Source organism: Myotis daubentonii, chromosome 9, assembly GCF_963259705.1.
Source record: "Myotis daubentonii chromosome 9, mMyoDau2.1, whole genome shotgun sequence".
NCBI classification, from domain to species: Eukaryota; Metazoa; Chordata; class Mammalia; order Chiroptera; family Vespertilionidae; genus Myotis; species Myotis daubentonii.
Genome location: NC_081848.1, coordinates 85,972,276 through 85,999,926, shown reverse-complemented (window position 1 = coordinate 85,999,926; position 27,651 = coordinate 85,972,276). Strand labels below are relative to the sequence as shown.

Sequence of the window (27,651 nt, the reverse complement as noted above, 5' to 3'; positions counted from 1 at the left end):
ATCGGGCAGGGCGGACCCCCATCCTGAGTGCCTCCGGGAGAGTCCCCGGGCCCCACTGCCCGTGACAGGCAGGACCCGAGGCCAGCGGGGTGACTCCCGGGTCCCCCAGCACAGGAGCCAGCCTCAGCGCCCAGCCCCCTGCCCTCAGGCGCTGCTTCCGGGATGGGTTTGGGGCGAGCTCGGCACAGCGGGGTGCCTGCTGCCCTCAGCGGCCTGCGGGCCGGCCTGGCGGTGGGCCGGGTGGGCTCTGCAGGTGCCGGGACAGTCCCTTTGGGGGACCCCGTCCCCCCCACCCGCCAGGCTCTCTCCGTGGAGCCGGCTGCCGGGCCGGTGACGCGGGAACTCTCCGCCCGCAGACCTCATCGTGGTCGTGGCCTCCATGGTGGTCCTCTGCGTGGGCTCCAAGGGGCAGGTGTTCGCCACCTCGGCCATCAGGTACGCCGGCTGCAGGCTCTCGGGCCGGGACCGGCCCCGGCTGAGCTGAGCGAGGGGTGCAGGCCGGCCCAGGCTCCCCCTCGCTGTCTGGACTTGGGCTGTGACCTCACCATCCGGGGCCTCGGTCTGCTCCTCTGTGAACTGGGGGATCCGGCCGGAGGCGGCCTCGGGTGGGGGCGGGGGAGGGCTGCAGGTCTGGCCCGGCTCGGGGAAGGCGGGGGCATGGGGGGCGCGGTGAGGGGCGGCCTGGGGGCCGCGGGGACACTGGCTCCTCCTCCGCAGGGGCATCCGCTTCCTCCAGATCCTGCGGATGCTGCACGTGGACCGCCAGGGCGGCACCTGGAGGCTGCTGGGCTCCGTGGTCTTCATCCACCGCCAGGTGCGCGGGGCGGGGCGGGGCCGGGGGCGGGGCGGGGGCGGGGACAGCGGCCTGGGCTGGCATCCCGCCTGCCCATCTGATGGGGTGCCCATTCCTTCGGGGGGGGGGGGGACAAGGGACTGTTGGGTGATGGGACGGTCCAGAGGCTCCGAACCTAAAGCCGGGCCAAGACCAGCCCGGGGCGTGGGGGGGGGGGGGCTCGTGGTTCCAGGCCGGCACGTGCCTTTGCTGCTCCCGTGTCCCCACCCGCCCTCGACGCCGCGGGAAGGGAGCCGGGCGGCCAGGGAGCCCGTGCCGCCCAGACCGTGTGCCCAGGCCATGGTGGGCCTGCCGGCTCCCGGGGGTGGGGCCCCACCACCGTCTTTGACGAGAGTTGTGAGAAGTAGTCCTTGCCAAGTGCAGGGTCCGCGGGGAGACGTGGCGGAGATGGCACGTCCCGTCTGGGTGCTGTGGGGCCTGGCGGCCGCGTGCACCCCCCCCAAGCCCGCCGCCCGCCCGCTGACCCGCCCGCTGACCCGCCCGCTGACCCGCTGACCCTCCCATTGACCCCCCCAGCCCGCTGACCCGCCCGCGCTGCCTGCTGACCCGCCCACTGACCCGCCCGCTGACCCGCCCGCCGCCCACCCGCTGACCCGCCCCCAGCCCGCTGACCCTCCCACTGACCCCCCCCAAGCCCGCTGACCCGCCTGCTGACCCGCCCCCAGCCCGCTGACCCGCCCGCTGACCCGCCCGCTGACCGCCCGCTGACCCCCCACCCCCCCAGGAGCTGATCACCACCCTGTACATCGGCTTCCTCGGCCTCATCTTCTCCTCCTACTTCGTGTACTTGGCCGAGAAGGACGCCGTGAACGAGGCGGGCCGCGTGGAGTTCGGCAGCTACGCCGACGCCCTGTGGTGGGGAGTGGTAGGTCGGGCGCAGGTGGGCGGTCTGTGTGGGCGGCCTCTGCTCCCCCCCCACCCCCCAGGGCCTGGGCAGAGACGGGGCAGGATGACCCCTGTGGTCCTGGGCTCTGGTTTCTCAAGACTCGATGCCTCATTGATGGGGACTCCCAGCCCCAAAGCCGGAAACGCCGCCTGCGCAGGGCTGGGCGTGCGGCCGGGTCTCCCACGCCCCTTCCCCGGGCACAGCGCTCAGGGGCTGCGTGAGCTCGCGGCCTAGGAGGCGAGTGGCTGAGCGGGAGCCCCTGAGCTGGGGGGTACCCAGGCCTGCTCGGACCAGGGAGACGAGAGGGTGGCAGCCTGCGGGAGGTGGGCCGGGGCCTTGGGGACAGCACAGGTCCGAGGGGCACTGGGCAGGGGCAGGGGCAGGGGCACTGGGCAGGGGCAGGGCCTGTGCCAGCCCCGCGTGTTTCTCCTTCTGAGAAGGAGGGCCTCTCTCTCCAGGGCTCCCCACCGTCCCCCACAGCGGGCACCCCTCTCAGATGGTCGGGGCAGAGGCCCCCTTGGTTCCGGGCAGGCACGTGCCTTTGCTGCTCCCGGGTCCCCATCCATGAGGCCGGGCTCCCAGACAGGGCTCCTGACGTTGGTCGAGACCGTGTGTTTTCTGGAAGCTTCCAACGTGCCAGGCTGCTCAGCGAAGGCGAGGGCATGCTGGCCCAGCTCTGGGTGGGCACGGCCCGGGTTCTGGCCCTGGCGGCCTCCCTCCCGTAGGCCCGTGCCCCTCAGGTCCAGGGCGGCAGCCCCCGCAGGTTTTGTGGGGGCCTCACCCTCAGCAGCGAGCTGGCCCGTGATGGGCAGAGGGGGCACCGGCCCTGGTGCGGGGCAAAGGGTTGCCAGGGCCAGAAGCACGTGGGTGAAGGCTGAGGCTCGGCCGGGCTTGGCGCTGCCCCCACCTCCTCGCGGCTCCTGGAGCTGCGGGCAGCGAGGGCCCCCGGCCCCCGCCCTCCGCACAGCGGCGCGCCCACTCCCACACCTGTGCAAACATCCGCCCGCTGGCCAGGAGAACGGCCCCTTTGTGCCCGGCTTGGCACCGGTGCCCCAGGCCTCGCCGTCAGCTGCAGCCCCAGCCTCGGCCACCGTGGGCCCTGGCCTGGCCATTGTTCCCGCTGGGCCCTGGGCCGCCCGGGCCCCTGACACCCGGGCCCGGGGGCAAACAGCTCCCATTCATCGCGGCGGCTGCCCCTGCAGCTGTCCGGGTGCCCCCCGCGGCTTGAGTTATGGGCTGTGTTCCTGGCGCGTCTCGGACAAACAGAGCTGCCTGGCTGGGGCTCCGGGCCAGTGGCATCTGTGACCACGCAGTTGCTGTGCATCGGCTTCCTGTGTCCCGGCTGCGTCCACCCCCCGTCCCCCCACCCCACGTGCGAACGGCACCTCCTCCCTGCCCAGCCCTGAGAGACGGGGGGCTCCTACCCACTGTGTGGTGAGGACCCGGGACAGGGCCAGGGTCACCGGCCGGGCCATTTCTGATCTGCATGCCGGGGCTGCCCAGGAGCCAGACCAGCTGCTCAGGCGCCGGGGGCGGACCCAACAGCGGGGCGTCAGGCGCCGGGGCCTGAGTGCCGGCCGCTGTGTCCCCTCTGGAGCCGGGAGCCCCATGGGAGGCCACGTGGGCCCCAAGGGCCATAGGAGCCAGGGGTGGCCCAGTGCCCCCCGCCGGTCAGCCCTGGCGGTTGCCGGGTGAACGAATGAGTGAAGGAGCCGGTGCCTCTGGGTGGCCCTGCCTGGCATCGGGCAGTGGGGTGTTGGTCCCCAGGGCTGTCCCAGAGTCCCGGGGTCCCCCCGGGGCCTTACACAGCAGCCGCACGCTCCCCAGGTCTGGAAGCCAGGAGGCTGACCTCTGAGTGTCGGGGGGCCGCGCTCCCTCCGGAGGCTTTGGGGAGGGCCCCCCTGGCGCCTCCAGCTTTGGGGGGCCCAGGACCCTCTGGGCGTGTGGCGCATCTTCTGTCTCTTACGGGGACACTCGTCGTTGGTCGGGGATAACTGGGTCACCCCTCAGCCTCCGTGACAAGGGCCCTGTGTCCACGGACGCTCACAGGCTGGGGATTGGGTGGACACACATTTCAGGGGACACTAAGCAGCCAGGACAGCAGTGCTCCCCTCGCCCAGCCCCAGTTCCCACTCTGCGCAGCGAAGGGGCCGGCTCTGTGGCCGGTGCCCCCTGCGCGCCCCCCACCCTCCCAAGGTGGGGACGCCCCTCTGGTGTGAGCGCTCCCCGCTCCCCCACGTGCGGCGCCCCACGCCCGGCCGCTGGGTGTGGGGAGGACGGAAGGCTTTTTCCTTTGCCCCTGGAACAAAACGCGAGTGTTTGTGTTCGAGCCGGGGCGGCGGGACGGGCTCTGACACACGGCGCCTCTGTTTCGTGCCCCGGGGTCTCCGATCGGAGGCCGCTGGGCTCTGGTTTCCCGGGATCTAAATTTAGAGTCCAGAGTGAAAACACGGGAAGCCGGCCCTGCCCCTCGGCCGCCATGCAGGCTGGTCTGCCTCCCGCTCACGCCCTCCGCCACGCGGCCCCAGCAGCTCGGCCTCGCGGGCTGCCTGGCGTCCTGGCAGGGGGCGGTCAGAGGGCTCTGGGGCCGAGTGGGCGCCTGGGTGAGGACAGGGCCTCCCAGACACTCAGGCAGAAGCCCTGGGTGGGGCCAGCATCAGGACCTCATTGCAGCTGGAGAAACGGAGGCCCGTGCCCCAGGGGTGGCAGCCAGGCCCCCACCCCAGCGCTCAGAGCCCACCCACCCAGGCCCTTCCTCTGGGGGAATCCTGGGGGGACCTGAGGGTCCCCAGGAACCCAGGCTGCCAGCGGCCCCCGCACAGCCCTGTGCCTGTGGACCATGGAGTGGGGGGTCACTGTGGATTCTGGGAGCCGAGCCAGAGGGCCCTCCCCAAGGAAGGGCCTTTACAGCTGGGTTTTGCAGGATGAGTAGGAGTCTATAAGGCAGCTTCACGTCCTGCCCCCTGGCAGACACCTGCGGGTGCGCAGGGGAGGTGGTGTGCAGGATTGATTTTGGGGGGGTGGGGTTCAGCACATGTCAGCGAGGGTAAGAGCTCGCCAGCTTCAGCCCGGGGGAGAGAAATGATGATGGCATCAGGAGACACCATGAGACAGGACGCGGCGCCGTGACCGGATGGGCAGGAGCCTGGGGCCAAAGCCAGCCGCGGGGCGGCATCCGAGCCCCACCACTGACCCGCTGTGTGGCCCGGGCGGCTCACCCCACCTCTCTGGGCCCATCTGTGAAGTGGGTATAAGATGAGCACCTCCTTCCATGGATCGTCGGAGAGTGGTGTGAGCGAGCGCCCAGGAAGCCAGCAGGGACGCAGGAAAGGCTGGTGATACGTTCTAGGGGGCAGCTGCCAGTCACCGTTCTCCTGGCAGAGCCCAGAGCCAGACGCTCAGGATGGCCCAGAGCAAGCTAATTCACACCAAAGTGTTTATGGTTGCCAGCACCCGTCACACTCCTTAGCCCTCTGGCCTCGAGGGTCCTGCCACCCACCCAGCCTCCTCGGGGCAGGTGGGTGGCTGGAGGCTGGGCGAGGTCTAGACTGTGAGGCGGGCAGCCGCCGGCCTCAGCTGGCCACCCCTCCCCGCTGGGAAGACGGCCGAGCCATTCCCGGATGCATCCGGCCCGTGCGGTGGCCACGGGCCGACCTCCTGCCCAGTGGGGTCCAGGTTTCGGGCCCCGGAGGGCGGCCTGCAGGGTGCTCCTTGCAGGAGGAGGCTGCAGGGTGCCCGCCCAGCGCCTAGACAGAACGTGGGGGGCGTAGGGGGGGCTGGCGGGCCTCTCGCGCCCCGTCCTTCGGAAGGGACGTGGAGCCGCAGAGGCTCCTGGGAGGACGAGGGCGCTCACTGGCCCTGGGACGGGCCGGCCGGGTCCGTGTGGCCAGGTCTGAGCGCCCGGCGCCCGGGAGAGGCCGTGGTGGCCGCGCCGTGTCCCCCGCCCCCGCCCCCCGGGTCTGTGGGCCCCGCGGACGTGCCGATCTGCATTCTAGCGCCGCGTCGGGGGCGAGTTCCGAGCGGCGGCGGCGAGGCCCATTCCTGAGCTGCCTGTGTCTGCGAGCTCCGGAAAAACAAACAGCCGTGGGTTCGGCCGTTCCCTCCAAGGCGGGAGGACGCCGTCAACTTGACAAAGAGGGTCTGTGACAGGGTCCGAGGCCGGCCGCCCGGCTCTGGGCCTGTGCTCTCCGTGGGGGTTGGGGAGCCCTGGCCCGGGCACCCCCACCTGTGCTGACCGGCCGGCCGGCCGCCCCTGCCCCTTGCGGACGCGGACGGCGTGGGCCAGGCCTGGGCGGGGCCGGCGGGAGGGCCCAGCCGGGCTCCTGTGCTGAGGGGGTGGTCTCAGGCGTCCTCGCCCGCCGCCCGCCCCGCCGCCCGCTCAGCCCTTCCTTCCCTCGCTTCCTTCGCTGGGCTCTTGCAGGAATTGTGCTCATTTCAAAGGTTGGGGCACGTGTCTTTGCTACGTTTCCTGAGTTTCCGGGCGCCCTCACCTTGGTGCCCAGGTGTGGGTGCCCCACCGGCCTCCCCGCCGCCTGGTCCCCGAGGTCCCCCCGCCGGGAGGCCCTGGCGGGAGCTCTTTACTCTTGACGATCGAGGTCCCGGAGAGCGTGTGCCCACGTGGCTTCTGTCCGTCGCTGCTGAGCACGTTCGGAAGCGGAGAGACTTTTAACTGCCTCCTTGTCACTCATTGAAAATCGGAGATGCTCCTTATACGCTAACAATGTCTGTCACGTAAATAAGCCAACTTCCGAGGGAGGCCGCTGCTTCCCAGAGAGGGCGGGGGGCGGGGCGGGGGGCGCCCGTTTGCAGGCCCCGCGCTGCCTCTGCTCCGGGTGCCGGCCCTGGAGAGGCAGCTGCGGCCCAGGCGTCACACGTGGGGCCAGGCCCTCCCTCCCGGGAGGACACCCCGCCGACCAGGGGGCCTGGCTCCCCCAGGGTCCCCTTATCTGCCACCCGCCCTCAGCCTTGCCTGTGGCCGCATGCGGGGTGGGGGGGGGGTCTGTCTCCACCCTGAGGCCCCCGGCTCTGCTCTGGGTGCGAGGGCTCGCGTCTGAGTGTGCCGGGGGATCGGGCTCGACGTGGCAGCAGCTGCTCTGTGTGACCCTGCCGTGCCGTGTGCGTGTGCGTGTGCTGTGCATGCACGTGGTGCTGTGTGACCCTCCTGCACGCCAGGCCCTGCACATCGCTGCGCGGGCGTGGTGTCGGCCGTGTGTGTGCGTGACGGCCCGGCCGGGGCGCTCGGTGCTGGCGTAGGACTCTCTGTGTCTCCGTGTCCCGCGCCTCCTTCCAGCCCCATTTCCCCCGGCCTCGCCTTGCTCCCGGGTTCTGCGCCGTCACCGCGCCGCGTGGGGCCGGGGAGGGCCTCACCTTCAGGCGGACCGAGGCTGCTCAGGGGCCTGCCAGGCCCTGCCTCCACATCCCCGCTCCCCACACGGGCTCACGGGGCCGGGATCGAAGGGAGGCTCCCCGCAGACCTCGGGCTGTGGAGGCTGCTCGCTGGCCCGGTGTCCCACAGGGAGAAGCCGCTGCCCAGGCCCAGGCCGGCCGTCCACGGGCAGCAGGGCCGGCCAGGAGGTCTCCATGGCCCCGGAGCCACGGGGACACTGGGCACCGAGCCTGCAGTCCTGTGTGCAGGTGTGAGCTGCGCCCGGGGGCAGCAGGGGCTCGGGGCATCCGTGGTCCCCTGGCCAGGCTCGAGCCAGGCCCTGGAACACCCAGCCTCAGGGGCAGCTCGGGGCTGGGCCGGGGGGCTGAGCAGCTGGCCCCGCCTGGGTGGACTCCGGAGTCCCTACAGCATGTCCCTGTCAGCTCACCCTGGAGCCGGGGTGGGGGGCCTTCCGGTGGCAGCAGGCGGCCGGCCGCAGTGGGGGAGCCCCAGCCCCATGTCACTCCGCAGCCTGGGATGGAGGCCCCCAGACGGGAGGAGGACTGGGCCGCGGCTGCTTCTCGGGGAGGAAAGGACATAAGAAACATGTGGTGCCTGGTGGCGTCAGGAAGTGCGTGTCATCCGTCCGGCTCTCGTCGCGGGCCGGCCTCCAGGGGGCCGTGCGCAGCGACGTCGGTGGCCTGGGGGCAGCCTCCTCCAGGGTGAGGCGGGCGTGGGCGCGGGCGGGAGGCCTGCGTGTCCACGCGGCCTGGTTTCCATTGGCACCAGGCCCGTGCCCACCCGGGGAGCGGGCCCAGGAGCAGCGCGCAGCGTGGAGATCCCGACCACCCTGTGCGCACTGGCCGGGCAGGGCCCCCACTGTGCGCAGATCGCTTAGTAGGGCAGCACAGCAAGAGTCCTGCCGAGACCGCCTGGCCCTGTTCGTGGGGTGGAGGTGGTTAGGGGAGACAGATGCCCGTGGCTGGACTCTGGGGCCTCGACTGCTGACCACTGTCCCCCTCCCCCTCCCTGCACAGGTCACGGTCACCACCATCGGCTATGGGGACAAGGTGCCCCAGACGTGGGTTGGGAAGACCATCGCCTCCTGCTTCTCCGTCTTTGCCATCTCCTTCTTCGCGCTCCCAGCGGTAGGTGCTCTGCCTGGGTGTCTCCGCGGCTCACCAGCCTCCCCTGGGCTCCAGGACAGCAGGGTCCCCACTGTGTGCAGAGTCCCACTGTGAGCAGGGTCCCCACTGTGTGCAGGGTCCCCACTGTGTGCAGAGCCCCACTGTGAGCAGAGTCCCACTGTGTGCAGAGTCCCACTGTGTGCAGAGCCCCACTGTGAGCAGAGCCCCACTGTGTGCAGGGTCCCCACTGTGAGCAGAGCCCCACTGTGAGCAGAGCCCCACTGTGAGCAGAGTCCCACTGTGTGCAGAGTCCCACTGTGTGCAGAGCCCCACTGTGTGCAGAGCCCCACTGTGAGCAGAGTCCCACTGTGAGCAGAGCCCCACTGTGTGCAGGGTCCCCACTGTGAGCAGAGCCCCACTGTGAGCAGAGTCCCACTGTGTGCAGAGTCCCACTGTGTGCAGAGCCCCACTGTGAGCAGAGCCCCACTGTGAGCAGAGTCCCACTGTGTGCAGAGTCCCACTGTGTGCAGAGCCCCACTGTGAGCAGAGCCCCACTGTGAGCAGGGTCCCCACTGTGTGCAGAGTCCCACTGTGTGCAGAGCCCCACTGTGTGCAGAGCCCCACTGTGTGCAGGGTCCCCACTGTGAGCAGAGCCCCACTGTGAGCAGAGTCCCACTGTGTGCAGAGTCCCACTGTGTGCAGGGTCCCCACTGTGTGCAGAGTCCCACTGTGAGCAGAGGCCCACTGTGAGCAGGGTCCCCACTGTGAGCAGAGTCCCACTGTGTGCAGAGGCCCACTGTGAGCAGGGTCCCCACTGTGTGCAGAGTCCCACTGTGTGCAGAGCCCCACTGTGTGCAGAGCCCCACTGTGTGCAGGGTCCCCACTGTGAGCAGAGTCCCACTGTGTGCAGAGGCCCACTGTGAGCAGGGTCCCCACTGTGTGCAGAGTCCCACTGTGAGCAGAGCCCCACTGTGAGCAGAGCCCCACTGTGAGCAGAGTCCCACTGTGTGCAGAGCCCCACTGTGTGCAGAGCCCCACTGTGTGCAGGGTCCCCACTGTGAGCAGAGCCCCACTGTGAGCAGAGCCCCACTGTGTGCAGAGCCCCACTGTGAGCAGAGTCCCACTGTGAGCAGAGCCCCACTGTGAGCAGAGTCCCACTGTGTGCAGAGTCCCACTGTGTGCAGAGCCCCACTGTGAGCAGGGTCCCCACTGTGTGCAGAGTCCCACTGTGTGCAGAGCCCCACTGTGAGCAGAGCCCCACTGTGAGCAGAGCCCCACTGTGTGCAGAGTCCCACTGTGTGCAGAGCCCCACTGTGAGCAGGGTCCCCACTGTGTGCAGAGTCCCACTGTGTGCAGAGCCCCACTGTGAGCAGAGCCCCACTGTGAGCAGAGCCCCACTGTGTGCAGAGTCCCACTGTGTGCAGAGCCCCACTGTGAGCAGGGTCCCCACTGTGTGCAGAGCCCCACTGTGTGCAGAGCCCCACTGTGTGCAGGGTCCCCACTGTGAGCAGAGCCCCACTGTGAGCAGAGTCCCACTGTGTGCAGGGTCCCCACTGTGTGCAGAGTCCCACTGTGAGCAGAGCCCCACTGTGAGCAGAGTCCCACTGTGAGCAGAGCCCCACTGTGAGCAGAGTCCCACTGTGTGCAGAGCCCCACTGTGAGCAGGGTCCCACTGTGAGCAGAGCCCCACTGTGAGCAGGGTCCCCACTGTGTGCAGAGTCCCACTGTGAGCAGAGCCCCACTGTGAGCAGAGTCCCACTGTGTGCAGAGTCCCACTGTGTGCAGAGCCCCACTGTGTGCAGGGTCCCACTGTGTGCAGAGTCCCACTGTGAGCAGGGTCCCCACTGTGAGCAGAGCCCCACTGTGTGCAGAGTCCCCACTGTGTGCAGAGCCCCACTGTGAGCAGAGCCCCACTGTGTGCAGAGCCCCACTGTGTGCAGAGCCCCACTGTGAGCAGAGTCCCCACTGTGTGCAGAGCCCCACTGTGAGCAGGGTCCCCACTGTGAGCAGAGCCCCACTGTGAGCAGAGCCCCACTGTGTGCAGAGCCCCACTGTGTGCAGAGCCCCACTGTGAGCAGGGTCCCCACTGTGTGCAGAGTCCCACTGTGTGCAGAGCCCCACTGTGAGCAGAGCCCCACTGTGAGCAGAGCCCCACTGTGTGCAGAGTCCCACTGTGTGCAGAGCCCCACTGTGAGCAGGGTCCCCACTGTGTGCAGAGTCCCACTGTGTGCAGAGCCCCACTGTGAGCAGAGCCCCACTGTGAGCAGAGCCCCACTGTGTGCAGAGTCCCACTGTGTGCAGAGCCCCACTGTGAGCAGGGTCCCACTGTGTGCAGAGTCCCACTGTGAGCAGAGCCCCACTGTGAGCAGAGTCCCACTGTGTGCAGAGTCCCACTGTGTGCAGAGCCCCACTGTGAGCAGGGTCCCCACTGTGTGCAGAGTCCCACTGTGAGCAGAGCCCCACTGTGAGCAGAGTCCCACTGTGAGCAGAGCCCCACTGTGAGCAGAGTCCCACTGTGTGCAGAGCCCCACTGTGAGCAGGGTCCCACTGTGAGCAGGGCCCCACTGTGAGCAGGGTCCCCACTGTGTGCAGAGTCCCACTGTGAGCAGAGCCCCACTGTGAGCAGAGTCCCACTGTGTGCAGAGTCCCACTGTGTGCAGAGCCCCACTGTGTGCAGGGTCCCACTGTGTGCAGAGTCCCACTGTGAGCAGGGTCCCCACTGTGAGCAGAGCCCCACTGTGTGCAGAGTCCCCACTGTGTGCAGAGCCCCACTGTGAGCAGAGCCCCACTGTGTGCAGAGCCCCACTGTGTGCAGAGCCCCACTGTGAGCAGAGTCCCCACTGTGTGCAGAGCCCCACTGTGAGCAGGGTCCCCACTGTGAGCAGAGCCCCACTGTGAGCAGAGCCCCACTGTGTGCAGAGCCCCACTGTGTGCAGAGCCCCACTGTGAGCAGGGTCCCCACTGTGAGCAGAGCCCCACTGTGTGCAGAGTCCCACTGTGAGCAGAGCCCCACTGTGAGCAGGGTCCCCACTGTGTGCAGAGTCCCACTGTGAGCAGAGCCCCACTGTGAGCAGAGTCCCACTGTGTGCAGAGTCCCACTGTGTGCAGAGCCCCACTGTGAGCAGAGCCCCACTGTGAGCAGAGCCCCACTGTGTGCAGAGCCCCACTGTGAGCAGAGCCCCACTGTGAGCAGAGCCCCACTGTGAGCAGAGTCCCACTGTGTGCAGAGTCCCACTGTGTGCAGAGCCCCACTGTGAGCAGAGCCCCACTGTGAGCAGAGTCCCACTGTGTGCAGAGCCCCACTGTGAGCAGAGCCCCACTGTGTGCAGAGCCCCACTGTGAGCAGAGCCCCACTGTGTGCAGAGCCCCACTGTGTGCAGAGCCCCACTGTGAGCAGAGTCCCACTGTGTGCAGAGCCCCACAGTGAGCAGAGTCCCACTGTGTGCAGAGCCCCACTGTGAGCAGAGCCCCACTGTGAGCAGGGTCCCCACTGTGTGCAGAGCCCCACTGTGAGCAGGGTCCCCACTGTGAGCAGAGTCCCACTGTGTGCAGAGCCCCACTGTGTGCAGAGCCCCACTGTGTGCAGAGCCCCACTGTGAGCAGGGTCCCCACTGTGTGCAGAGCCCCACTGTGAGCAGAGTCCCACTGTGTGCAGAGCCCCACTGTGAGCAGAGCCCCACTGTGTGCAGAGCCCCACTGTGAGCAGGGTCCCCACTGTGTGCAGAGCCCCACTGTGAGCAGGGTCCCCACTGTGAGCAGAGTCCCACTGTGTGCAGAGCCCCACTGTGTGCAGAGCCCCACTGTGTGCAGAGCCCCACTGTGAGCAGGGTCCCCACTGTGAGCAGAGCCCCACTGTGTGCAGAGCCCCACTGTGTGCAGAGCCCCACTGTGAGCAGGGTCCCCACTGTGTGCAGAGCCCCACTGTGAGCAGAGTCCCACTGTGTGCAGAGCCCCACTGTGAGCAGAGCCCCACTGTGAGCAGAGTCCCACTGTGTGCAGAGCCCCACTGTGAGCAGGGCCCCACTGTGTGCAGAGCCCCACTGTGTGCAGAGCCCCACTGTGTGCAGAGTCCCACTGTGTGCAGAGCCCCACTGTGAGCAGAGTCCCACTGTGAGCAGAGTCCCACTGTGTGCAGAGCCCCACTGTGAGCAGGGTCCCCACTGTGTGCAGAGCCCCACTGTGAGCAGGGTCCCCACTGTGAGCAGAGCCCCACTGTGAGCAGGGTCCCCACTGTGAGCAGAGCCCCACTGTGTGCAGAGCCCCACTGTGAGCAGGGTCCCCACTGTGTGCAGAGTTCCACTGTGAGCAGGGTCCCCACTGTGAGCAGAGCCCCACTGTGAGCAGAGTCCCACTGTGAGCAGGGTCCCCACTGTGAGCAGAGTCCCACTGTGTGCAGGGCCCCACTGTGAGCAGGGTCCCCACTGTGAGCAGGGCCCCACTGTGAGCAGGGTCCCCACTGTGAGCAGAGCCCCACTGTGAGCAGAGTCCCACTGTGTGCAGAGCCCCACTGTGTGCAGAGTCCCACTGTGAGCAGGGTCCCCACTGTGTGCAGAGTCCCACTGTGAGCAGGGTCCCCACTGTGTGCAGGGCCCCACTGTGAGCAGGGCCCCACTGTGTGCAGAGCCCCACTGTGTGCAGAGTCCCACTGTGAGCAGGGTCCCCACTGTGTGCAGAGCCCCACTGTGTGCAGAGCCCCACTGTGAGCAGGGTCCCCACTGTGAGCAGGGTCCCCACTGTGTGCAGAGCCCCACTGTGTGCAGGGCCCCACTGTGTGCAGAGTCCCACTGTGAGCAGGGTCCCCACTGTGTGCAGAGCCCCACTGTGTGCAGGGCCCCACTGTGAGCAGGGTCCCCACTGTGAGCAGGGTCCCCACTGTGTGCAGGGCCCCACTGTGAGCAGGGCCCCACTGTGTGCAGAGCCCCACTGTGTGCAGAGTCCCACTGTGAGCAGGGCCCCACTGTGTGCAGAGTCCCACTGTGAGCAGAGTCCCACTGTGAGCAGGGTCCCCACTGTGTGCAGAGTCCCACTGTGAGCAGAGCCCCACTGTGTGCAGAGCCCCACTGTGTGCAGAGTCCCACTGTGAGCAGGGTCCCCACTGTGTGCAGAGCCCCACTGTGTGCAGAGCCCCACTGTGAGCAGGGCCCCACTGTGTGCAGAGCCCCACTGTGTGCAGAGCCCCACTGTGAGCAGAGCCCCACTGTGTGCAGAGCCCCACTGTGAGCAGAGCCCCACTGTGAGCAGAGCCCCACTGTGTGCAGAGTCCCACTGTGAGCAGAGCCCCACTGTGTGCAGAGCCCCACTGTGTGCAGAGTCCCACTGTGAGCAGGGCCCCACTGTGAGCAGAGCCCCACTGTGAGCAGAGTCCCACTGTGTGCAGAGCCCCACTGTGAGCAGAGCCCCACTGTGAGCAGAGTCCCACTGTGTGCAGAGCCCCACTGTGAGCAGGGCCCCACTGTGTGCAGGGCCCCACTGTGAGCAGGGCCCCACTGTGAGCAGAGCCCCACTGTGTGCAGAGCCCCACTGTGAGCAGAGTCCCACTGTGTGCAGAGCCCCACTGTGAGCAGAGCCCCACTGTGAGCAGAGTCCCACTGTGTGCAGAGCCCCACTGTGAGCAGGGCCCCACTGTGAGCAGAGGCCCACTGTGAGCAGAGGCCCACTGTGTGCAGAGCCCCACTGTGTGCAGAGCCCCACTGTGAGCAGAGGCCCACTGTGTGCAGAGCCCCACTGTGTGCAGAGCCCCACTGTGAGCAGAGGCCCACTGTGAGCAGAGCCCCACTGTGAGCAGAGCCCCACTGTGAGCAGAGGCCCACTGTGAGCAGAGCCCCACTGTGAGCAGAGGCCCACTGTGAGCAGAGGCCCACTGTGTGCAGAGCCCCACTGTGTGCAGAGCCCCACTGTGAGCAGAGGCCCACTGTGAGCAGAGCCCCACTGTGAGCAGAGCCCCACTGTGAGCAGAGGCCCACTGTGAGCAGAGGCCCACTGTGAGCAGAGCCCCACTGTGTGCAGAGGCCCACTGTGTGCAGAGCCCCACTGTGTGCAGAGCCCCACTGTGAGCAGGGCCCCACTGTGTGCAGGGCCCCACTGTGTGCAGAGGCCCACTGTGTGCAGGGTCCTGCTGTGAGCAGACTGCTTAGTGGGACAAAACACGAGAAGCCAGCTTCCTGCCTGGGCCCCAGTGGAGTGGCTGCTGGAGAGGCCCATCCCTGCACGCTGGGGTGCAGCCGGCTTATTCAGTCCCCAGCGGGTAGGGTGAACCCCAATAGTGACTACCCGCGGGTACCTGGTGAGGGAGCACGAGGCCCGCACTGTGGCCTGGGAGGGGCCTCGACCCACATCCTTCCCAGAACCCACAGCCGAGGGGTAAACATGGCCCAGGGGTAAGTCGGGGTCACTCTGCGCGCGTGTGCATGCGTGTGTGCACGTGTGCATGCACACTGTGTGCTGTGTACCGTATTGGGTGTGCGTGTGGAATGCATGTGCATGTGTGTCTCACAGGTGCACGCCTAGCGTGTATTTGCATATGCTTTGCGCCCGGGCACGGCTTGTGTCTGTACCCGTGCCCTGTGTGTGCGTGGTGCACACGCATTGCACGTGTTGTGGAGACTGTGCGTGGTGCACACACATTGCACGTATTGTGGATACTGTGCGTGGTGCACACACATTGCACGTATTGTGGATACTGTGCGTGGTGCACACACATTGCACGTATTGTGGATACTGTGCGTGGTGCACACGCATTGCACGTGTTGTGGAGACTGTGCGTGGTGCACACACATTGCACGTATTGTGGAGACTGTGCGTGGTGCACACACATTGCACGTATTGTGGATACTGTGCGTGGTGCACACACATTGCACGTATTGTGGATACTGTGCGTGGTGCACACGCATTGCACGTGTTGTGGAGACTGTGTGTGGTGCACACACATTGCACGTATTGTGGATACTGTGCGTGGTGCACACACATTGCACGTATTGTGGATACTGTGCGTGGTGCACACGCATTGCACATGTTGTGGAGACTGTGCGTGGTGCACACGCATTGCACGTGTTGTGGAGACTGTGCGTGGTGCACACGCATTGCACGTGTTGTGGAGACTGTGCGTGGTGCACACGCATTGCACGTGTTGTGGAGACTGTGCGTGGTGCACACGCATTGCACGTGTTGTGGATACTGTGCGTGGTGCACACGCATTGCACGTGTTGTGGAGACTGCGTGGTGCACACGCATTGCATGTGTTGCGGATACTGTGTGTGGTGCACACGCATTGCACGTGTTGTGGATACTGTGCGTGGTGCACACACATTGCACGTGTTGTGGATACTGTGTGTGGTGCACACGCATTGCACGTGTTGTGGATACTGTGCGTGGTGCACGCATGTCACGGCCACCGCGCAGTGTTGTGTGTGTGCACGGGTCTGTACGCCTTGACCCTCCGCGGACGGGGGGCTCCCTGCGTGAGGAGCGGGTCCCTGCCGTCAGCCCCCCTGGGTCCAGCAGGGCCCTCCTCCGACGGGCCGCCCTCTGCCTGGGGCTGACCACGCGGGCCCGTCTTTCCCAGGGGATCCTCGGCTCCGGGTTCGCCCTGAAGGTGCAGCAGAAGCAGAGGCAGAAGCACTTCAACCGGCAGATCCCGGCGGCGGCCTCGCTCATCCAGGTGAGGGCCCGCCTGGCGGCCCCGGGAGCTCAGGGCCTGGGGGGCCGTCCCCACAGGCACAGCGCTGAATGCCAGTGGGTGTGGGGTCCGCCCACAGGTGGTGTCTCTGCCCCAGGAGCCCCACCAGCCAGCACCTCCCACCTCCCCCCCGCCCCCCGCAGGCTCCTGTGGCCAACACGACGGCCCAGGACGCAGCCTCACACCAGGCCCTGCTGCCCCTCCCCCCACACGTGGCGCACGGCCCCCTCCTCTGAGTTGTCCTGTCCAGAGTGGGCACCTGGGCCTCGGGGCCTCTGCCTCCTGGCCACTCAGCCTCGCCTCCCGCCAGCCCCAGGGCCCGCTCCTCCTGCCCTGCTTGGTGCCCCCACAGCCCCTGGCATCCTGGCTGGAGGGAGCCCAGCCCTTCGGCTCTGCCCCGCCACTGCCCTCACTGTGGCGCCTCAGAGAGAGGCAGCCATGGGCCCCCAAGGAGGGTCGCACACAGTCCAAAGCCTCTGTGGTCTGGGCTGCAGCCCCGGGTGCGAGGCGTGCTCTGCCCGCTGCCTCGGGGGGCTGGGGAGGCGAGGGGCTGGCAAGGGAGGCCCTGCCGTCCTGCGGTGGGGGTGGGGGCACGGCAAGATGGGGGCTGCAGCTTCCGCACGGGGCCCCGCGGCCAGCTCGGCTGGTGACAGCCTCTCCCTCCGGTTCCAGACGGCGTGGAGGTGCTACGCGGCCGAGAACCCCGATTCCGCCACCTGGAAGATCTACGTGCGCAAGCCGCCCCGCGGCCACATGCTGCTCTCCCCCAGCCCCCGGCCCAAGAAGTCGGCCATGGTACCCGCCCCCCACCCCTCCCCGCTCCCAGGACGGGCCAGCGTCGGCAGGCGGGGACTGTGCGGGTCAGCCCCGGGCACTGGGGGGACACCCATGCTGGACCCGCCATCCCAGTGTCCCCAGGCTCCAGGCCACGGCGGGCGGGCCAGCGTGGGGTCCCCAGGCAGGACAGCTGTGGGAGAAGGCCCTTGAGGGGGCCCCGTGTTGGGCTGAGGTCACAGCCAGGATAGCGGGAGGCTCCGGGCCGGTGGGGCGGCAGTGGGGAGTGGCGGGTGGACGGCCCCGCTGCCGCCCACACCCTCCCTGGGGGACCCGCCTCAGTGTCCAGCTCCCTCTGCAGCCTCTGCACCCGCCGTCCCTCGGCCGGAACCTTCTCCCAGGGTCCCACGCGGCCTGTGGCCTGTGCCCTTCCTTCCGTCAGGGCACGTCCTCCGGGCGGTCTGGGCTGGCCCCGTAGATCCCCCTCACGTGCCTGAGCCTCCGGGGGCCCAGCCCTGGTCCCCATGCCCTGGCGTGTTCCTATACGTCCGTCTGTCCACCTGCCCCCTGGCCGTGAGCTCTCGGGGCTGAGACGGAGCCGAGCCCCACAGGGCAGCCCACGGTGCCACAGCCACGCTGGGTGGGAGGGCGCTGGGGCTGGGCCCCTGGCCTGGGCGTTCCGAGGCCGGCGGAAGACTCCCATGAACCGCCAATTTACTGTCTGTGCTGGGTGTTTTAGGTAAAGAAGAAAAAGTTCAAACTGGACAGGGACAACGGGGTGAGTCCGGGAGAGAAGGCGTTCGCGATCCCTCACATCACGTGCGACCCGGCTTCGGAGGAGCGGCGGCTGGACCCCTTCTCCGCCGACGGCTACGACAGCGCCGGTGAGGCCCCCCCGGGAGGCTGAGCGGGCGGGCGCGGCTCGGACCCCTGCCCACTCCTGCCCAGGGCCCTGCCGTCGCCGGGTGGGCTCAGGGGCCCCAGGGCCTGGCACTGGCCCGCTGGGCCGGCGTCTGCCTCAGAGTCCTGCCCCGACTTCCAGCCGTCCTGTTCTAGACTCCAGGGCGCCGAGTCCTGCTGTGGCTGGTGCCCCGAGTCAGCAGAGGGGGCGGCCCCCACACAGACCCCTACCAGGGGCGTGGGCACCCGCACTCCACTCGCTGTCGCTCCCAGGCCCACCCCTCCCCTCGCGGACCTGTTCCTGGGACCCATGGGTGCCCGTGGCTGTGAGGACGGTGGCACTGTCCCCGGTGTGGCCGGGCCCCTGTCCTTCACCCTCTGCACCCACGGGGGCGGTGCCCGGCCCACCCAGCACTTGGTTCACGGGCAGGGGACCCCGCTGTGTCCTCCGTACCTCGTGATCGTCCCTGGCAGGAGGCGGGCAGTGCGCTGGGAGGGGCCTCAGCCGCCGTGCTGGGGGGAGGGACACTGCCGTGGGCATCCTCCTGGGAGCCGGGCGGGCGGGACAGAGCGGGCACCCACCCCGTGGGGCCCCGGGCTGCCTGCGGTTGCATCACGTACCGTCTGGCTGTGGCTCTGGCCCAGCCGCGTCGCCGGTGAGCCCGGGACGTGCTCCCGCTGCTGCCGGAGTGGGCACAAAGGACAATTGTGCCCACAGATGCCCGGTGCCCCACGGCTGGGCTTGGGGGCAGGGCCATTGTCGGGATGCAAATGGGGGCTTTCTGCGGATGCTAATGGGCAGGTTGGGCGCGGGGAGAGGCCTCCTCCGCCGGCCGACTGCGGAGCCAGCGCTGCGTCCATTCAGCCGTGCGTTGCCCGGCGCACAGCGCGCCCGCCGCATGCTGATGAGGCGTCCGTGCCCGGAAGGCCGGCGCCGGGCGTGCGGCTCTGCACGGCTGGTTCTCTTCCCGGTGCGGGCAACCCGTCAGCGGGCCCTCCGCGTCGAGCCTCCCCCCGAGGGTGACCCAGGGCGGGCCGTGGAGAGCCTGGCGTGGGGGGTGTGGGGTGTGGACCCGGCCGGTGCCAGCCCTGGGAACAGCCACGGCCCCAGCTCCCCGTGGGGCGCCCGCAGTCCTGCTCCGTCCGATGGCTGAGCCTGGCAGGTGCACTTGCGGGCGAGCGGACAGGAGGGCCAGGCTGGCGCACCCCTCCCGCAAACGCACGCCTCTCACCTGCACAGGGAGCCTCGTGGCAGTTGTAGGGAAACTGGGACCCAGAAGCCCAGCGGCTTTGGGACATGCAACGGAGTCCTCCTCACACACAAACAGAAATCAGCTATGCGGGGCCCTGGCCGGTGTGGCTCAGTGGATAGAGTGTCGGCCCGTGGACTGAAGGGTCCCGGGTTCGATTATGGTCAAGGGCACAGGCCCGGGTTGCGGGCTCAATCCCCAGTGTGGGGTGTGCAGGAGGCAGCCGATCAGTGATTCTCTCTCATCATGGATGTCTCTCTCTCTCTCTCTCTCTCCCTTCCTCTCTGACATCAATAAAAATATATTTAAAAAAAATAAATAAACGATTAATGTGCATGATAGCCTGGGTGAATCTCAAAATAGTAATTATTATTTTTTATTGGAGAGAGAGAGAGAGGTTTGTTGTTCCATTTATTGATGCATTCATTCGTGGATTGATTCTTGTATGGGCCCTGACGGGGGATCAAACCTGCAACCTTGGGCTCAGAATAATTATGAGTGAGAAAAGCCAGACTAAAAAAAAAAAAAAAGAGTACAAACTGTCTTATTTTACTCGTATAAAACCCAGAAAACGCAGACCTCTGTGGAGGGACAAGTTCAGTGGTCGCCTAGGGATGGGGGAGCCTGGGGACAGTTTTGGGGGGGCGTCCGCGGGACACAGGAAACTTGAGTGTGTGTGTTGGGGGGCGGGGTGGGATACGTCCATGACCTTGACTGTGGCAATGGTCTCGTCGTACGTCAACAGTGACCAAATCGTACACTTTAAACGCATGTAGTTCGTGACGCGTCCGTTCTGCCTCCACGAGAAAAGCATACAAAATAAAAACATTTCGCAAAGCAAGAAAAGAACCAGAAATCCTTCTGGGAGCAGAGCTGCCCCTCGTTTCGAAGACCCAGGGCTAATTTTATCGCCGCGCTGCACAGCTCTTGTAAATCACGGGGAGAAAAGGCCGAAGTCTGGAAAAGGCAGTTCCCAGGAAAGGAAATGCCGATCAGTCTTAGGGATGAAAAGATGCTGATAAGCGGCATTATGATAAGAACATACAAATCCAGGCGCTGGGACTTTTCACTTATCTGATTACTAAATGCGAAAGCATCTGATCGCGCCCTCCGGGTGGGCGCACCCCAGGCGCCCCTGTGGGAAAGCGCCAACGCCGGCGACCGCGGGGAGGCCCACACGGCCGCTTCCGGGAAAGTCAGACGCGGACGCCCTTTGACCCGCCAGAAGCGTGTTCTGCCCCCACATTGCACGTTTGCTCAGGGGTCTGCGGCCAGGACACCGATGCGTGTGCTTGTTGAACAGCAGACACGAGCCAGCCCCACCTGCCCACCCCCCCAACGCCCGCCACGCCTGCTGTGCAGGTCCGTCGCTCCACACCAATTAAAACCGCACTGTCCCGCCCTCACCGGTGTGGCTCAGTGGATAGAGCATCAGCCTGCGGACTGAAGGGTCCCAGGTTCGATTCCGGTCAGGGGCATGTACCTGGGTTGCGGGCACATCCCCAGTGGGGGGTGTGCAGGAGGCAGCTGATCCATGTTTCTCTCTCATCGATGTTTCTAACTCTCTATCCCTCTCCCTTCCTCTCTGTAAAAAATCAATAAAAATATTTATTTTTAAAATAAAACCGCACTGTCCCCTCTGCCTGGGGAAAGACGCCCCTGAGGTCTGACCCCCGGAATAACAGCGCCCGGAGCCGAGGACCAGGGCCCTGTCGCCAGGCGTGTGCGAGCGGGGTGTCTACAGAAGGGGGGCCGCCTGCCCCTCTGTGTCCCGGGACAGACCCGGGACCGGGGAGCTGTCTCCTCGAAGGTGAAATGCCCGGATGAAGCTCTCCGTCCCCCGAGCCTGTGCCCCTTTTCAAGGACCCCGCACCCCTCTTCCGTCCGCTTTCCGTCGTTTGTTGGGAATCGGCTTGCCGCGTCTCAGGGTGATTTATTCGCTGCGATGTCACCCTCCGGGGTTCAGTGTGTCGCCACTCGGTGGAAACATTTTCTCCTGATGATTTTACGTTCTTCTGTAGCCGTTGCCTCTTTTTTTTTCCCTCTCCTTTGAGCTTTATTGTTTTGGCTTTATTTTTTAAAAAGAAAAGAAAACCACACCACACTCGAGAGAGATTTCTATTTTAGCCGGCACTTGCTCTCCTGCCAGACGCCGCCTCTCTAGCTGGTCTTGTTTCCTGTTTCCCCGACGTGGCCCTTGGGTTTATCAATTCCCTTGTCCTGGGTAACTGTGTCCTTCCTTTAAACTTAGTGCCGAGTGATGCTTAGTTCGTTTCGTTAGAGCCTTTCTTCTAAAAGGCATCTCAAGGCTATAAATTTCCCTCTGATGGCAGCGTTAGCTGTGACACGGAGCTCTTACTGTGAAATACGTCCCTTTTCATGGCTTTCTCGGCGGTGTTCATTTTGTGTTTTGATTTTCCCCTTTGATCTGTGGTGCCTTTAAGAGATGTTTTCTTAGTGGAGAAGCAGTCCTCCTTTTATCGCTGTTATTTATTTCCGACTTAACTGGCGCGCGCGTGGCCTGTGACATCGCTTTGGAAGCCGGAGATTTTCTTTGTGTCCAAGGGCAAGAACAACACCCTAACTTCCGTGAGTGGCCACGGGCTTACGTGGAGAAGGCATGTTCTCTCTTGGTAGGACACCAACCGTTATTGGCATGTACAGGCCAAATGCATGTAGCATGTACGTGCAAACGCATGAGATGATTATTCATGCACAGATGCACATGCTTACTCGTTGCATCCCTCAGATTGGCTCCAACCTTCCTTACGACGATTATTTATTTCTTTTAATCTAATGTATCTGCTGCCGAATTCGGAGCCAGGAAAACAAAATCCCGCCTTCACAGTTACGTGTCTAGGCGTCCGGTGGCGGGCGTGGGAGCGGTTTGGAGCACAGCCTGCTGGCCCAGCCCCTGGCCTGAAGCCCGGCTCTGCCCCTTCTCCTGTGTGACTCTGGGCAAGCGTCTGCCCTCTCTGTGCCTCAGTTTCTCTGTCTGTGAAACAGGGATCCTGACAGGGTGGCTCCCAGGACTGTCGTGTTGACGGAGTGAGTCAACACGCCTCAGCCCCAGGTCTGTGTGGCGCCTGCACCCCCGTGTCCCCATCTTCTGCTCTGACCTCCCCTCCCCTCCCCTCCCCTCCTCTCCCCTCCTCTCCCCTCCCCTCCCCTGCCAAACAGCCCACATGTCACCGGCTCCTCATCACCCATCTCAGGGCTGGTCTCTCTCTCTCTGTGTCTCTCTCTCTCTCTCTCTTTGTTGTTGCTAATCCTCACCTTCCGATATTTTCCCATTGATTTTTAGCGAGAGTGGAAGCGAGAGGGAGAGACAGAGATATCGATGTGAGAGAGACACATGGTTGGTCACCTCCTGCATGAGCCCCGCCCAGGGCCTGGGCTGGGGAGGAGCCTGCAACCGAGGTCCGTGCCCTTGACCGGAATCGAACCGGGACCCTGCGGTCTGCAGGTCGACGCTCCGTCCACTGAGCCATACCGGCCAGGGCAGGGCTGGTCTCTCTCGAAAGCCTTCTCAAAGCAACATGACACGTACGACTCACACGCCTCCCGCTACAGGTGCAGGGGCGTGGCTGTGCCGTCCTCGGTCAGCCTGGCCCACGCCCCCCCGAGCCGTTCCAGTCCGCACGCTGGGCCCACGGCGCGAGGAACTGAATGCCCACGACGATGGGGCCCGCGTTCATCTCCACACGCGGGGCCGGGGACACGTGCTTGTCCGCACCCCCCCCCCCCCCCGTTCCGTGACCTGGTGGGCGTCCCTCCGCGGGCGCTGGAGCCGTTCGTTCCAACCTGCTCAGTGCTCCTCGGTGGTTTTGTCTCCGTCCCCAGCTCGGTCTTTGGGTTTGTTAACTCCGTCTTCCTGGGTGACGATCCTTCCTTTAAGCTGAATTCGGAGCGATGCTTCGTGCGCTTGCCTGAGGTTTTCCTGCTAAAGGGCCCCCCAGGTAGAGGCTTCCCTGTGTGCGCGGCGCTCCCCGCGCTCTGTGGCGGCAAACCCGCCGGCTCCGGGTTCCGGGCAGCTGTCTGAGCGCCTCCTCGCGCCGGCGTCCCCACGACGCGTCGGGTCATTTCTGTGGGCGGTTCCCGGAGCCACACCCTCTCCCCTCCGTATCCCTGAAACCACCCGTCTGGTTGCCAGTTCCCCCAGCTTGTCATTTCTAGAATGTTCCATCCGTGCACGCACACAGCCCAGGACATTGGGACGGGCTCTTTGGACTTTGCATCACTCGTAAGGTTCATTCGAGCCGTCTGGGCCCAGTCGGTGCTTGCGTTGCCAAGGGAGCTCCGTGGCCTTGGCGTTGGCGTTGGCCTTGGCATTGGCCTTGGCGTTGGCATTGGCCTTGGTGTTGGCGTTGGCCTTGGCGTTGGCGTTGGCGTTGGCGTTGGCCTTGGCGTTGGCCTTGGCCTTGGCCTTGGCCTTGGCGTTGGCCTTGGCGTTGGCCTTGGCGTTGGCGTTGGCGTTGGCGTTGGCCTTGGCGTTGGCCTTGGCGTTGGCGTTGGCCTTGGCGTTGGCCTTGGCATTGGCGTTGGCGTCGGCCTTGGCGTACCACAGTCGGCGTGACCGTACGCTGTGCACATCTGGGCCGCTTCCTCTTGGGGCTCCTCCGCACTGTGGTCGGCTGAACGGGCCCCCGAAGCATCTGGGTCCTAACTCCTGGGCCCAGTGCCGGTGGCCTGCGTGGCGGGCGGAGGAGGCCCTGCGTGTGCCGGGCCCAACGTCGCCACGGGCACCCTCAGAGGAGGGAGGCAGAGGGAGGTGACCCCAAGAAGCCGGGGAGAAGGTGCCACGCAGCGTGAGGGAGGGTCATGGGCTCGGGGGGTGTAGGTGGCTCCCGGGCCAAAAGGCAGGGACACGCTTCCTGAGGGCCCCCCAGAAACCCTCCGGCCGGGGTTCCAGTCCCCTAAGAGTCAGCTCGGGCGCCGGGCTCGCTGTGAAGGAACACGCGTGGGCCGTGCTAAGCCACCGCGTGGGTGGTGGTCCCGTGGCCGGCAGTGGGAGACAGAGACACGGATCAAGCCGGGTCGGCTCGCGGGTGGATGCCGGGAGCGGAACTGCCAAGTCGTGGGGTGTTCACGTTCACGTTTCCCCCGTGGCTGCACCCTCCCCCCAGCGACGCACAGAGACCCCGTTTCTCCGGGTCCTCGCTGGCGCCCCTGCTGTCCACCTCCTCTTCCCACCGGTCAGGTGTGAGCGGTGAGCACCCCCCCCTCCCCCGCCCCACGCCTTCCCAGCATCCTCTTCCCTCGCCTCTCCGTGTCCGTCAGCGCCGTGTTCTTTCAGATCGTTTGCCCGTTTTCCAGTCGGGTTGTTCTGTGAATCTTGAGTTTTGCGAAGTCTCTATATCCTGGATTCTAGTCTCAGGTCCGACGTGTGGTTGGAAAAGCCTTTCGCCCGCCCTGTAACTGCTTTTTCCATCCTCTGGGCAAATACTTCTAATTTCGATTAAGTCCAACTTACTCTCTCGGTGGCTTGTTCTCCCAGGATCAGGTCTAAGAAATCTTTGCCTCACCCTGGATCCTGAACGTTTTCTCGATCGTTTTTTTATTGTTGCTGTTAACAGCTTCACTCAGGTGTAATTCATGCACCACGCAATTCACCCCTGTAAAGTGTGCAACTCAGTGGTGTTTAGCATGTCCCCGGGGTTGTGCAAACGCCCCCATGATAAATTTTAGGCACGGGTTACCCCAGGAGCATGAGCCCTCCCCCCCCTCCCCCCCCACCTCTGGGTGGCTGGCGGCCCCTGGAGACGCCAGGGCCTACGCCCTGCAGTGGGGCACTCGTCCCCGTGGGGAAGGGGGCGGGGAGGCAGGAGCTCTGGGCATGTGGCTGGTGAGCGCCGGGCAGACTCTGATTCAACACAGGAGACGTGCCCTGCAAGGTCCTGGCTGCTTATCTCGTCTCCCGGCGGAGGAAACGTGGCTGAGCCATCAAAGAGCTTTCCCAAGGCCACGTGCTCGGAAGGGGCACGTTCAGGATCTGCAGGAGCCTGGCTCTGGGACTGCGAGACCGAGATAAGGACCTGGATTTATGACGCAGACAAAGGGGAGCCCCAGGGGCTCAGGCTGCGGAGTGACAGCGATCAGAGAAGGAGCGCTTGGCTACAGCTCCCCCCTCTGCGTGCCCCCCCCCCCCCACACACACGCGGCTAAATTCAGCAGAGAGGCCAGGCGTCCGGGCGGAGCGTGAAGAGTGCCCGGCGGGTCCGAGCTCATACGGCTTCATTCAGCACCGCCTATGGCCCTTTCTCTCTCTTAAAAAAATGTGTTTTTATTGATTTCAGAGAGGAAGGGAGAGGGAGAGAGAGAGGAACATCAGTGATGAGAATCATTGATTGGCTGCCCCCTGCACGCCCCACACTGGGGCTGGAGCCCGCACTGCGGGCCTGTGCCCTGACAGGGAATCAAACCTTGACCTCCTGGTTCATAGGTCGACGCTCAACCACTGAGCCCCGCCGGCCGGGCCAGCCTTTCTCGTCTGCGTCCGAGCCTGTGCCCCCCACAGAGGTGAGCTGGTCGGAGGTGGCAGGTCTGGCTACAGAAGCCACCGGAGGGGGAGGGAGAATGACCTGTAGACCAGCAGCAAGAGGACCCGCCACCTGCCCGCTGCTGACCTGTGAGTGGGGGCCTGCCCCCCCCCCCGGAGTCCTTCCTTCGGTGTGGCCCGAGGGGATCCGATCTCATGAGCTGTTGGCAGCACTGGTCACCCCGATGGGGTGGGTACCGGGTGTGTCCGCACCAACACCATTTACGGAGGAGGCTGCCCTTCGTCCCTGTGTATCCTGGGCTCCGTGGCCCTGCGTGGCGTGGCCATCGCGGCCAAGGGTTACTGCTGGGCCCTCTCTCGGTGCCACGGGACCGGGTGTCTGTTTCTATGCCATTCCCGCCCCGTGTGAACGCCTGTGGCTTTACAGCCCAGTTTGGAACCGGGGAGCGCGAGGCCTTGTCAGTGTTTTTAAAGGCTTTTCGCGTCTACGTTTGTAGGTGTCCTGCACTGTCCTCATCTGGTCTTGTGACCAGGGAATTCTGTTTCAATAAAATGAGTTGGAAAGCAGACCCCCTCGCCTATCTCCCGGGAGGTGTGCTGCGCCGTTGTCATCCGTTCTCCTCGGAAAGTCGGGGAGAAAAGCCACTCGGGCCTGGGAAGTCCTCCTCCGGGATTTCCCCGCAACAGCCCCCAGCTTAGCAACGCTCCCGTGGCCACCGCCCGTGTCGGCGGGTGAGGCACAGTCTCCGCTCAGTCCTCCCCTCGCGCCCGCCCGCGCCCGCCCGGCTCCCCTTGGCCCCCATGTTCCCTCCTCCGTGTTCGCAAGGTCGCCGCCTCCTCCCAGGGCCACGTCTCGCGCGTCTGTGTTTGGGTTCCCACCTCTGTGGAACCCCGGGAACCATACCCCACGCCACAGCCAGCCGCCCGGCCACCGCCAACGTGGGCCCTGAACCCAGACCCGAGGATGCCGTCTGCTTGGGCTTGTACGTTTGGCCAGTTTTCCCCGAATTTCTGTCCTGCGTTCGGGTGCCTTCCCGGGGGACGGACCTCGGGGAGCACCTGCTCCCGCTGAGGTTGGCCAGGAACCTCCCGGTCCGATGGTTACCGTGTCGCTCACGAAGGCGGCCGGCCTTCAGACAGCCCGGGAGGAAAAGAGCAGGAATCTTCAAATCACACGTGTAACGTCCTCACTAGGGCGTTACAGTCGGCCCTGCTTCGTGCCGAGTGGATTGTGCGGCCTGTGCTGTTTGGTGAACCGGCCCATCTCACCTAAGTCGTCAACTTGTTGTGTGTGGAGCTGTTTGACGTGTCCCCTTAGTATTCCTTGTTTTAATCCTCATCCTAGGATAGATTTTTTATTTGAGAGAGAGAGAGAGAGAGAGAGAGAGAGAGAGAGAGAGAGAGAGAGAGAGAGGTGCGAGGAAACGTCACCCGGTTGCCTCCCATCCACGCCCAACCAGGGACTGGACCCACCACCCGGGCACGTGCCTGACCGGGAATCGAACCTGTGACCTCCGTGGACAGGCTGTAGCTCCACCGGCCGAGCCCCACCGGCCGGGGCTCCCTGCTGGTTCTTTCCGTGTTTGGTGATTGCGAGCGAGTCGTTTTCTGGGGCGTGGCCCTGGCGTGACCGCGTGCACCTGCAGTGGGGCATCGCCTTCTGGTCTCCGTGCTTCCCTTCCCTGAGTGAGGGGTGTAAACCAGGGGTTCCCCGCGTGGGGCCCACGCCCACGGGGGGCCGTGTGACTTCTAAGGGGGGCAGGTCGGGAGTGAGTTATTCACAGTGAGTTTTTTGCATTTCTTAGGGTCCTAGGGGCCTCGTATATACTAGTAGAATGTAAATAGATGTTGTGACATATTGGTGCATTTCAGCTCTCTATTATGTTTTGAAACTTTGCTGTTTTTTCCTATCCCTTCATATTATTATTATTTTTTTTAACAGTTTCTTAGCGATTTCTTCCCCAGGACTCCCACCGTCCTTCCGTTCTTTGATTTTTCTCCTTCGTGGACGCCATGTTCTCGGGAAGCTGGTTTGGACCCAGTTCATGGCCTTTGAGGCTTCCTCCACTGAATAGGGGTTCGCTTTTTGAATAATAAGAATTATATGTCTAGGGCGGGGGGATAAAATGGATACATATGTAATACCCTTTGTAATACTTTAAGCAAAAAAAAAAAAATTAAAAAAAAAAGAATTATATGTCACGGGGAGGGCATAGGATTTTAGAGACGCCTGGGTGGGCGTGGCCAAGAAAAGGTGGGGACCACTGGGTTAAGCCTCCCTGTGGCCGGGTCCGTTGTCCTCGCCGCTTTCAAAATGTGGTT

At 65.1% G+C, this 27,651-nt stretch overlaps 2 protein-coding genes across 3 annotated transcripts in view; one reads left to right on the top strand and one right to left on the bottom strand.

Annotated features, from left to right (window-relative positions):
• LOC132241847 (insulin-like) overlaps positions 1-27,651 on the bottom strand; it is a 394,596-nt gene that overhangs the window by 192,998 nt on the left and 173,947 nt on the right. The window lies entirely within an intron of this gene.
• KCNQ1 (potassium voltage-gated channel subfamily Q member 1) overlaps positions 1-27,651 on the top strand; it is a 222,236-nt gene that overhangs the window by 45,409 nt on the left and 149,176 nt on the right. For both annotated transcript variants that reach the window (XM_059710702.1, XM_059710703.1), the window contains exons 4-10: positions 357-435; positions 718-814; positions 1,578-1,718; positions 8,142-8,252; positions 15,793-15,888; positions 16,579-16,701; positions 17,420-17,564. In XM_059710702.1, coding sequence (XP_059566685.1) covers positions 357-435; positions 718-814; positions 1,578-1,718; positions 8,142-8,252; positions 15,793-15,888; positions 16,579-16,701; positions 17,420-17,564 — 792 coding nt within the window. The remainder of the gene's footprint in view (positions 1-356; positions 436-717; positions 815-1,577; positions 1,719-8,141; positions 8,253-15,792; positions 15,889-16,578; positions 16,702-17,419; positions 17,565-27,651) is intronic.